The sequence below is a fragment of the Vipera berus genome (assembly GCF_964194415.1).
Source record: "Vipera berus genome assembly, chromosome: 1".
NCBI lineage: Eukaryota > Metazoa > Chordata > Lepidosauria > Squamata > Viperidae > Vipera > Vipera berus.
In genome coordinates this window covers 44755902-44768608 of record NC_138202.1, presented here as the reverse complement: position 1 = coordinate 44768608, position 12707 = coordinate 44755902, and the positions used below count along the sequence as shown (strand labels likewise).

General features: G+C 39.6%; 1 protein-coding gene across 2 annotated transcripts in view; it reads right to left on the bottom strand.

Annotated features, from left to right (window-relative positions):
* GALC (galactosylceramidase) overlaps nt 1–12707 on the bottom strand; it is a 46774-nt gene extending 34067 nt beyond the window's left edge. For both annotated transcript variants that reach the window (XM_081315292.1, XM_081315291.1), the window contains exons 1-5: nt 12470–12707; nt 11031–11099; nt 7231–7294; nt 5849–5962; nt 1265–1404 (exon numbers count right to left, since the gene is read on the bottom strand). In XM_081315292.1, the coding sequence (XP_081171418.1) occupies nt 1265–1404; nt 5849–5962; nt 7231–7294; nt 11031–11099; nt 12470–12601 (519 nt within the window). In that variant the 5' untranslated portion in view covers nt 12602–12707. The remainder of the gene's footprint in view (nt 1–1264; nt 1405–5848; nt 5963–7230; nt 7295–11030; nt 11100–12469) is intronic.

Here is a 12707-nt window from a genome sequence, read left to right as displayed (position 1 = left end):
AAATTCCACTCTAGAGTCTCTAACACATTGTCTAACTCCAAAGGGAACACCAGGTGTTTTTTTTATCATTTGTGATTGGCAAATAATTAGTGGATAACCTGCCAGCCCATTATATATCCAGAGGAACCTTTCTCTAATTCAAAGGCTCATTTTCAGATATTACAAAAAATCCAAGTTTAGCATATCATGAACAAATCTAGACTAGTTTCAAACTTATGCCATATATCTATGTACTGTATGTATGTATGTACATACTCCTCAGGTGCCAGACCAAACATTCTCCCAACTCAACCCAACCCTAACCCAAGCTTAGAGGAAGAGCAAGGTCTTCATGGCCTTGGGGAACAATTAATCCATGGAATAGCTTGCCTTCAGAAGTTGTAGGTGCTTCAACACTGGAGGTTTTGAAGAAAAGACTGAACAGCCACCTGTCTGAAATGGTAAAGGGTCTCCTGCTTGAGCAGGGGGTTAGACTAGAACACCTCAAGGTCCCTTCCAGCTCTATGTTGATTGACTGAAAGCTGAAAGGGTAGGGATTCCTTAAATCTAGATGGGAGGCTTCTCTAGACGGTTGGGGTGAAGGAAGGCCTCTAAGGTCCCATCATGTGACAATATTTAAGGGAGGTGATCTTGAGTGCGGACAACTTATCTAACTTAGAAGCATGGACAAATATTGTCCCACAAGTAACCCGATACTGTGCTCCATAGGCCTCTCATGGTTTTAGCAGAAGGACATGGATTATCTGGCCTTCTCCACTTGGCAAAGTGATATGTTTCAAATCCAGTCTGTATGTAGACTAATTAAACAGCTCAGAATTACTTCAGATAGTGAGATAGGCAGCATATAAATTTAACAATAAACAAACAAACATCTGTGAAATTTTAAAAGGCTACTTTGAATCAATCAGTTGCATATAATCTACATAATTCTAAGCATTCAAAAAAAGAACATGACTTACTGACATGAAGATTCTTCTCTGCAATTATTATAAAGTAAACAAAGCCATTTTTTACTTTTGGACAAAATGCATATTAGTATAAGTCCAAATTCACTTTACTAGTTCAATTGCCTTTTATATTAACTTTTATTTTACCTTCCCAATTATGTCCTTTGACCAAATCACCCACAAATAAATTGCTTAATGCAAAAAGAAGGGGATTTAAAAAAACACTTGGTAAACATACCTATATTATAAGCCATGTGGTGCAAGTTTTATTTCATTTTTAATAAAAAACAGAATGTGAGAAAAACTCTTCTACTAACCCCAATGTAATCAATGTCCAAATCATGATATTTTTTAGCACCTATAATCCAGGAGACAATATAATAAGCGGTGACATCTGGGTACTCATAAGGCCAATTCGTACCCCTGCCAATCCATCCTGGAAAAGCCCAGGGCAAGCCTGCAAGGGGAAGCATAAACAAACAAACAAACACAATGGAAAATTATGCGTAACCCGTCAACTTCACAGAGCCAAAATGGTTTTTTTTAAATGTCGATAATGTGGGGGGAAAGACTTGAAGTACTAAATGGTTAGAGTTATTGTAGAAAGAATGTAATTTATCCACATGTTCTAGGACCCATAGATTCTATACATTTTTACTTCCTCTTTCTATAATGCTAGTGTTATAGTTTACATTATTAATAACAGGATAATTCACTGAAATGGAAGAATGAGTGGTAAAAATAACTGCTAACAAGAGCTGGATAGAACAATGAAGAGAATTAAAGAACAAGCTGATAAATAGGAGGGTATTTTTCCAAACCTCAAAGCCCTGCTTACATTTGTTGAAAACTGCCATATTGTGCTTAAAAAGCGTCATAAACATTACTCCTGCCTTTATCTTATTTATAAAAGCCCTGAAAACCATTGTTTCTCCCAGGCCATGGGATAATTGAATGGTGGGGTCCTTTAGAGAGGTCTTGTCTACATGGGAGCATTTTGGTTCTTCTGTATAACTAGCACCTTCTGTTAATTGTTGTCTTTATCTTTTCTTTTCAATATTGTGAACCATCCAGAGTAATTTTTTAATTGGGAAGCCTTATCAATTCTATAGACAAACAAACAAACATGACCTGTGTAATGAGGCCCCACCTACTTTGTGGTTCCTCATTCCTCTCATGTGCCCCTTGGCAATGAGTTGATTAGAAATCAGGGAAATGAAGATGAGCTAGAAACAGAGAAAGAATGAAAGAGGTCAGATGGTAGACAAAATAGCTGAAGAACGGGATCAGACACATAGAGTTTATAAGCAAAAGACTGGTGATGAAAACAGTTGATTAAGAAAAGAATCTACAGATTGCATAGTCACCTCTATTTGCCAGCAGAACAGGTACTGCTAATAAGTGTCCACAGATCTGCCTGAGAGACAGAAGATCAGAGGGAAATGCAAGGGGACAGTGAGAAGGATATGAACAGAAAGCACCACGGCACTAATAAAGGTTAATTCAGTTGATGCCGGATGTAATTCAATGATGAAGTTATTAAAAATATTTTTCTTTGTTAGATGATTACTTGTGTTGGTAGACAGTTTTAACTTCCTGAATTCCAGTCTGAGTGTATTTAAGACTGGCATATCTATGTATACATATTACTTCTTAAACTTTTTTCATTCAGACTCCTTCCCTCTTTCATATATTATGGCATTTTCCAAAAGAGCTTTTGTTTGTATGGGTTATATAGGTGGTCCTTGTTTAACAGCCATTTGTTCAGTAATTGTGACAGTGCTGAATGAATGGTACTTACACCCGGTCGTCAAAGTTACATTCATTGCACCATCCCACAGTCATGTGACCAAAAATGGACACCTGGCACATTTAGGATCACAGGGTGCACTTCAACTCCCTCTCCACCTATCTCTCCTCCTCTGGTCTTTCGGCCACCTGCATGACACTGCCCCTCCACCAGGCATGCCTCATGAGCAGCAAGAGGAAGAAAATGGCGAAGGGCAGCTGGGATGGGAGGTGCTGCGAAGGAGCAAGGCGATAGGCAGGGTGATGGGGATAGCATCGCAATGGAGGCCACAGTGGCAGGGCAACAGGGGTAGTGGAGTGCAGGGCAGCAGAGTGCAGGACAGCCAAAAGGGCAGAGATGGGGACAGACAGGCAGGTGAGCAGAGTTGAAGTGTTCCATGAAATTATAAAAGTGGGTGTGCTGATGAGCACCCAAATTTTAGTCACATGACTGCAGGGTGGTGCAACTGCCATATCTTCAAGGACTGGATATAAGTACCATTTGTTCAGTGCCTTCATAATTGAAGTTTGTTTTGAGCTGGAAGGGATAAGTGATGAGTAATGAACCAAGCCGGGCTCTGAGTCACAACAGCCAAGGAAATATCAGTCAGGCTGAAGTATGTAGGTTAAGCAGAAGAACCACAATGGAAGCAAGTCCAGACAGAATCTCCTTACTTACAAGTAGTCCTTGCTTAACAACCCTATTTGGGACCAAAATTTCTGCTGCTAAGCAATACAGTTGTTAGACAAAACATCACATGACTGCACTGCTTAGCAGTTTTAGTAGTACTGGTTGCAGTTGTTAGGCCAGTACCATGCCACAGTAGGACCTCAGGCTTCTCCTGCCCTGCTGTGCTTGCTTGCACTTCATCTATCTTCTCCATTTCTGCTCTTTAAGCCACCCTGCACCCTGCCACCACTACCACCCTGCACTCCACTACCCATGCCAAGATTGAGGTGTATTAGAAGCCTCACACCCCTTCATGGATTACTGCCTTGTCGTGGCGAAGGGGCTTGCATAATTCAATGAAACTATGAGCTATGCCGTGCAGGGCCACCCAAGACGGAAAGGTCATAGCAGAGAGTTCTGACAAAATGTGATCCACTGGAGAAGGAAATGGCAACCCACTCCAGTATCTTTGCCATGAAAACCCTATGAACAGTACCAAAAGGCAAAACAATATGACGCTGGAAGATGAGCCCCTCAGGTCGGAAGGCGTCCAATATGCTACTGGGGAAAAGCAGAGGGCTAGTACTAGTAGCGCCAGAAAGAATGAAGCGACTGGGCCAAAGCCGAAAGGACGCTCAGCTGTGGATGTGTCTGGTGGTGAAAGGAAAGTCTGATGCTGTAAAGATTTTTTATCCATAGGAACCTGGAATGTAAGATCCATGAACCAAGGAAAGCTGGACGTGGTCAAACAAGAGATGACAACACTGAACATAGACCTCTTAGGTATCAGTGAACTAAAATGGACAGGAATGGGTGAATTTAATTCAGATGACCATCAGGTATAATACTGTGGGCAAGAATCCCTCAGAAGAAATGGAGTAGCCTTCATAGTTAATAAAAGAGAAGGAAAAGCAATACTGGGATACAATCCTCAAAATGACAGAATGATCTCAGTTCGAATCCAAGGCAAAACATTCAATATCACAGTAGTCCAAGTCTATGCCCCAACCACCAGTGCTGAAGAGGATGAAATTGACCGGTTCTATGAAGCCCTACAGCACCTTATAGAACTAACACCAAAAAATGATGTCCTTATCATCATGGGGGATTGGAATGCTAAAGTAGGAAGCCAAAAGATAACCAGAGTAACAGGCAAGTTTGGCCTTGGAGTACAAAATGAAGCAGGGCACAGGCTGATAGAATTCTGTCAAGAGAATACGATTGTCATAGCAAACACTCTTTTCCAACAACCCAAGAAACGGCTCTACACGTGGACATCACCAGACGGTCAACACAGAAATCAGATTGACTATATGCTGTGCAGCCAAAGATGGAGAAGCTCTATACAGTCAGTAAAAACAAGACCAGGAGCTGACTGTGCCTCAGACCATGAGCTTCTCATTGCAAAGTTTAGGCTTAAACTGAAGAAAGTAGGGAAAAGCACTAGGCCACTCAGGTATGAATTAAATCATATCCCTGTTGAATATACAGTAGAGGTGACAAATAGATTTAAGGAATTAGATCTGATAGACAGAGTGCCTGAAGAACTATGGACAGAGGTTCGCAACATTATACGTAGAAGAGGTAGCAACCAAAACCATCCCAAAGAAAAAGAAATGCAAGAAAGCAAAATGGGTGTCTGAGGAAGCTTTGCAAATAGCTGAGGAAAGGAGGGAAGCGAAAGGCAAGGGAGAAAGAGAAAGATACGCCCAATTGAATGCATAATTCCAGAGAATAGCTAGAAGAGATAAGAATGCCTTTTTAAATGAACAGTGCAAAGAAATAGAAGAAAACAATAGAATAGGGAGGACCAGAGGTCTTTTCAAGAAGATTGGAGAGATGAAGGGAACGTTTAATGCAAAAATGGGCACGATAAAGGACCAAAATGGCAGGGACCTAACAGAGGCAGAAGAGATTAAAAAGAGGTGGCAAAATTACACAGAAGAAGTATACAAGAATGAGCTTAACGTCCCTGATAATCACAATGAGGTGGTCACTGACCTCGAGCCAGACATCCTAGAATGTGAAGTGAAGTGGGCCTTAGAGAATCTGAGCAATAACAAAGCTAGTGGAGGTGACAGTATTCCAGCTGAGCTATTCAAAATCTTAAAGGACAATGCAGTAAAAGTGCTACACCCAATTTGCCAGCAAATTTGGAAAACTCAACAGTGGCCACAGGATTGGAAAAGACCAGTTTACATTCCAATCCCTTTTTAAACCTGTTTCTGTTCCTACACTTTGCCAGCTAGGATGCAAAAACAGCAACTAGGAATTAGGTTTAATCTGAAATTCTGGTTAGTACCAAAAACATTATTTATAATTTATAAGCTGGATATTTCACTTGGCATTAAGAGATTATAATTAAAAATGAATCACCGAGCTGTTTTCAAATTATACTATCAAGGTACAAAAGCATCATATCTCAAAGGCCTGCAGTTCTTACCAATCAATTTAATGAAAGGATTTCTCTTTTTAGCTTCTTTCATCAGCCACCATTCATAGCCACGGAAATAATTTTCATCATTTTCATAATGCATGTGGGAGGGTTCAGTGCCATCTAGGAAAGGAAAACAAAACTTATCTTTGTATTTCATTAAATGCAAGACCTTCAACTATTTTTACTCCAGTGTATTTCAATAAAACATATGAATCGTTATTTGTGCAATGAAACTGAATATGAAAACATTATTCAATTTTAGCCCACAAGATAATGTCAAGGGCAAAAGCATTAATACAGATAAATGTCTACATCACATTCACCTTTGTAATATTCATTTTAAAAGCATAATTGTTTGACTAACTAGTAATAACAAATTACAAAGCACTTGCTCAGCAAAAAACAATTGTGTGTTAAGAACACTCTTTTCTTTTAGAGATAAGTTTCAAAATGGAACTTTAAAAATGGAACAACTGTAAGCATGATACCAAATTTCAGATTGGATTTAGAGTTTTCTTCTATAAAGAGTCACTTATGGGCAGGTGATGCACCCTAACTGGCAAGCAGCCAGATCTTTATATTGTCCTTCAGTTACAGTATTTACCATTGGTAGTTTCTAAGTCCTTTTAATATGATTGCTTTACCACAGGCTAAATTTGTTTTTCCATTTTCCAAGTGCCCGAAATAAACTTGTTATAAGGAGGAACCTCATAATTCTAATAGTTGGCACCATATTTACTTGCTGGAGGGTTTTTTTACAGAGAAATTGGCCCTATTTTGTTCAATTAGTGAAGTTAATACAATCTTATATGGAGGGAAGTAGGGAAAATGCATGTTATATCATGCAAAACTCAAATGAGCAAGTTTTCAAGTATCACTTAGAACTAAAGACCTATTAATATATTATCCAATATAACCCAGCTCCGGCACTATGGAACCAACTGCCGGTTGAGCTCCGGATGGCATCGGACCTTCGCTCCTTCCGCCGCGGGCTGAAGACCCACCTCTTTGAAATAGCTGGTCTGGCCTGATGGGGAGGGGTTTTTTTAACGGGTTTTTTACTATTTTATTGTCATTGTATTTTAATTGGGCATTGGTTTAATTTCTTTTTAATTTTTGTATTGTTATTTATTTATATATGCCCTGTTAACCGCCCTGAGTCCTTCGGGAGAAGGGCGGTATAGAAATTGAATAAACCTAACCTAACCATATTGGGATATTACAGGATTTCTCATGCGTGCCTCCTAGAATATATGCAAGAAAGGAATGCAGGAGTGGATTATAAAGAAACAATTCATTTGCAGAACATGAAATATCAGCACAATTGCCCCAAGGGATCCCATTCACTGATGCTACAAACTTTTCCTGCAACATCCAAATTCAAATACCTGTAGACTGTGCATCACCACCAATCTCTACTTTGAGGAGCTGTAAGGAAGCACCAAAATTTGGCTTGAAACAAGAGAATGAGAAAGAAAAGGTGTTAATGCTTCTGTTTGGTAAACAACATTCCACTGTTATCACAACCATTTAAATAGGTTTTCTCCTAATTAACATGAACTCTGTCTCTTCATGAAAAAAGAAAATAGAATAATAGAATAGAAAATAGAATAATTACATTATTTCCTCCCTCCCCACATTTTATGCAAGTTATAACACTCTACATTGGCTTTCCTTCCTTCCTTCCTTCCTTCCTTCCTTCCTTCCTTCCTTCCTTCCTTCCTTCCTTCCTTCCTTCCTTCCTTCCTTCCCTTCCCTTCCCTTCCCTTCCCATCAGGGTTAACTTTCTTAAAACGTTCCATTTATTTCTCAAAACATTCTATTGTTTCAGATGGTTCAGCTAGGCATATCAACTCACTAAGTAAGATTCACACATCCTGGTGAATTAATTCACATGGAATGCTAAGATCTAACTATGATTTACATATCCCAATACCCAGGTCCATATTTCAACTGCAAAACTCCAAAAGACTATTACATGGAAGCAAAGAGTTAGCATTCATAATTTTGCTAGCTTCTAGGATATTGCCTGAATTTCTGTAGCTCACAAATGGTATATCAACATACTATAGCTTAGTACAGTGATGGTGAACTAAGACATATAAGTCAAAGGTAACACGCCACAGTATTTTGGTGGACACACCAGCATTTACAAACATGCAACATCAATTCTTCTCAAAAGCATGCCCCATTCTTGAACAAAAGTTTGCGACTGCAGAGGTCACTCAAGAATGGTATGTGTTCTCTTGTGCTCTCTAGAATGTACAAGAGGGTTATACTCTTCCACCCCCTTCATACTCTCTACTTTTTGAGTGGCAGCAGCACCAGGACTGAAGATAAGGTCTGGGTATCTACTTCAATTCTAGCATTGGCGCTGTCACTGAATGCCATTGTTTAGAGTGACTTAGATGGGAGGAAGATAGGGAAATATTTCGTGTGTGTGTGTGTGTGTGTGTGTGTGTACGCACGCGCACATGTGCGTGCGTGCGTGCGTGCCATGCCAGCAAAGTCGAGTTAGGCATTTTCCAAAATTTGGATATGCTGAGCTAAAAGGTTTTCTATCACTGGTTTAAGTACAATGTGAATCTAATCTCTGCTTCTATTCACATTTTCTTTCTGGACTTCTTCAGAAAGTTCAACAGACTAGGTTTGATTTTTCCACAGGTAGTCCCTGCTTAATGACAGTAGTTGGGACTGGAATTCTGATTGCTAAGCAATGTGGTCATAATGCACAACATTAGCAACGGTGGCCCCTGATGTCATTAGGTAAAAACTGTGAGTCATTAAGCCTATAGGCAGGTAAGTAATTGCTACTGGGTAGGGGAAGGTACATTTTATTTTATTTGTTTATTTATTTATCAAATTTATGTAGCCACCCATCTCACCAAAAGTGACTCTGGGTGCCGCAAAACAGTGAGATAAACAACAATACAACAACCACAGATATAAAATGTTTCCCATTAATATCATAAAAAACAAAGGTACATAACCATAGGCGATGAGAGGAATGAAAATGGCAAGCACAACAAAAGAGCCTCTTAGCAAATCTCCAGCATCCTGGGAGCTCCAGACAACATAACTAGGTCTTGAGGACCTTTCAGAATAACAAAAGGGATGGAACTAAACTAATTTCCAGAGGAAAGATGTTCCATAAGACAGGCGCTACAGCAGAGATGGGATGTCTCCTAAAACCTGCTAAACATAGCCAATGAGTCCTGCAACATGTCCTCTCAGCCAAATCTAATGGGGCGGGCTGAGAAGAAAAAGTACTGAATCATGTGGGATCCCATGAGGCCAAGGTCAGGACCTCTCCTTTCCAAGCATCATCAACTGGAATCAACCCAGGAGGTAAAATTGCATGGATGCCCACAGCAGCTTGTGAGTAATTTGGGGGCTGGGGTGATTGCTATTGGATGCTTTTGAGCACCTTGTGATCTTCCCCCATTAATTTTGCTTGTGGGAAACCAGCAACAAAGATCACAAATGGGGTTCACTTGACTGCAAGTCACTGTAACTGTCTTAAGTGTGAGCCAATTGCCAAGTGTCCAGATCTCAACCATGTGACCATGGGGGTGGTAATGATGGCTTCAAGGACTATCCCACTTGTTCAGCACTATTGCAACTTCAAACGGTCACTGAACTGTGGTTGGTAAGTGAGGACTATCTATACATCATCCAACACAATTGGAGAAAAACAAACACTAGCGTTAAATGAACTTCCAAGAAAAAAGTCATAAGATTAAGAAAAAAGCCAGCCAATACACATAAGGGCGACAAACCAGGAAACTGATATTTATGAATTACATACTTGCATAATTTAATATAATGATATAAGAATGTAAAGTTGCTTAATTTCTGAGATGGTTACAGGATCATGTGGGCATAATAGACATTACTGGCTATACACCAGATGCATCCTTCAGATAACCAGTTTTACATCATTTGGGAGCTCACTGCCAAGCAACACCAGAATGATTAAAGAAATTCTGAAAATATTTTATAAAACTTGTTAGAAGAAAAACAGTTCTGCCTTCTCCAGTCATTAGTATTTTTCTTCTCAAGTGCTTCCAAAAATATACCTCATTGCTCAACCAGGTTTTATACCCACCATATTATTTTCATTCAAAGTAAGTAGCAATATATAAAATGTAGAAGAGGAATACATTGTAAGGGGAATAAATGAAAGAGAAAGAGAAAGGGAAGGAAAATCCACATTCTCTGTAATTTTATCATTTTACCATGCATCTTCATACTTTCCATTAATAATCCTTTTAATTTTGTTCCAAACAGCTTCCACATCCTTTTTACGTCTAGTTTCATTTGTTTTCTATTGGGAAATTAATCTAACTACTAACAACTTTTGGATAAGGTACTTGTATTTTCTCTTCCTTCAGTCATTCAATTTTCCTTCTAATTTCTTTTACTTTCAATTCCTTCAATGTCTACTTGCTCCCATTATCACCTCTTGATATAGCAAAAGTTGCTCTGTCCAATATTCCGAACATCTCAAGAGTTTTGAATCTTTCATTAATTCTCTCAAACTTTCATCCCAATCATGTTTTTAGATCTATATTCATTCTTTTGTACATGTAAATATGAAGAGATGTGGTTGAAGTATTTTAAACAGATATTTTATAAGCAGATTTATAAGCAAATTTTTATTCTTCTCATTCATTATTGGGTCTCTGAATCATTTTGGTGGTTAAAATTCTGGCCTAAAAGACTAATTCAAAGGCATCTCTCTCTCTCTCTCTCTCTCTCTCTCTCTCTCTCTCTCTCTCTCTCTCTCTCTCTCTCTCTCTCTCTCTCTCTCCCTCCCTCCCTCCCTCCCTCCCTCCCTCCCTCCCTAATCTATCTATCTATCTATCTATACACACAAACACTGTATTTGTATGTAATACACACAGAGACACACACATACATTCAGCCATAGTTACAACTTTGCACTAATTCCAAAAGGCACAGTAACAGGGTGAATAAGTAGCATAAAGGCAGCTGCAATTATATTTCATATCTCAATTAACAAGAGAAATTAATACCATAGTAAAATACTGAATGCACAGGGAAGGACCTGACATGTGAAACTTTTTTCATATTTCTACCACTCTCATTTGCATCACAGCATTTCTGTTAATACTTTTAAGGAAAACAAAGTTCTACCTTAAAGTCAATCTAAGGCAATAATTACCTTAAAAAGATAATCTAAAATCTGAGATCGATAGGGTTCTGGGTAATTCACCAAAAGGCGTGAGGTAGCCTAGAAAAAAATTAGAAAGAAAATTGTTTTGAATTAATATACATAATGCTACTGATCAGACATATTTTTATGATAATCATATTTCATGCCCCTTTTCCCATGGTTCTTTCATTATTCATAATCTTCATAAAATCTTCTCCTAGCTTCTGCATATGTCCTCGGCAAATACCTAATTTAAAAGATAGCAGCTAGCCAACCGTGGCTGATCCCAAAATATTAAGTAGGATCAAACGTGGAGAGCAACAAAAAAAATCTCAGATCTCTGTGGATTTGACAAGGAATTCTGGAAACAAAATTCAAAGAAGGCAGTAACAAATTTCTTCCAATTTCTTGCCAAAGAAAATCAAAGGGATTTGTCCAAGAAATAAGAAAGTATTAGAAACAAGGCTTTAACTTGAGTGTCTTTATTTTACCTAATAATATCTTACTTTTACCCCACTTATCAGTTTGTATTATCTTCCTATACTTTATGACTCACAATGACATGATATACCCTTGCTTGTCCACTCTTGACACTAATCACTTCTTTCTCCTGCCTCCATATGGAAATAACCTGTGTCCTAGTTATTAGAAAACCAGCGTACAAAGCTTCACCCACTGAAATCCAAATAGCAAAAAGTCACCTCCAGCTTCTAAAAAAAAAGGATGTTTGTTTGCTTGTTTCTCTCTCTCCTCTGCCCCCACTGATCAAAGCCGGAGCATATATCTTAATTTTAAGTACATTGTGCATCACACTTGCCCAATTACGTCTGTTTCTTTACCCCTACCTGATTAAATCGCTACTCAACTTAGGACAATAACATCTGTTAGGTATTATAAGTTCTGTAGGGAAACCCTGTTCGCAAAGCAAGCATCCTCATTGGAAAAATAAAATATAAAAATGCCATGCAAGTTATAACAACTTTCCCTGGAAGCTATTTATTATTTATGTACAGTATTATATGCATCTAATATAGGAACAATAAACTGAGTTAATATGTACGTATAATATACGAACTAAACGAAGTAACAACCACGCTCAGATCCCCTTAGAGGCATTTCCTCTAAAATGAATCTTGCCATCTCAGGTCTCTTTTCAGGAAACTCCTGAGTGCCGAACGGGTTCTCTATTTTGCCTTTGGGATCTGAGCGCGGTTGCTGCAGTACTTCATCCCCAAGGTAAGCAGAGGACACGGGACTACGGTGATCAGCGGTGTTCCCACAAGGAAGCGACCCGATTCGCAGGTTCATTCTGGGCAGATTTCCGTCGGGGCAGATTTCCGTCAGGCTGAAAAGGCTCCCCGATTCCGTGCCAACCCCAACGCCACCCCCAACGGAGCACAGTTTGTCCGACCCACTCCCAGCCCGCCCAGTGGGCTCAGTTCACCCACCCCGCCGCCGCTAACGGCTCCGATGCCATCGAATTGCTGCCCCAGCCCGACGGCATCATCCAGCCAGTAATCGTCGCTCTGCCAGGCAGCCGCTCTGCAGCCCAGCAGCCAGACCAAGGACCAAACCCGCATCCCGGCAGGTCGAAGGAAGGAACTGCCACGCTCAGGAGGACGAGAGACGGAGACCCGACCGCATCTCCTCTCTCGGAGGAAATCCGCGAGAGCTCGGCTGCAGCGT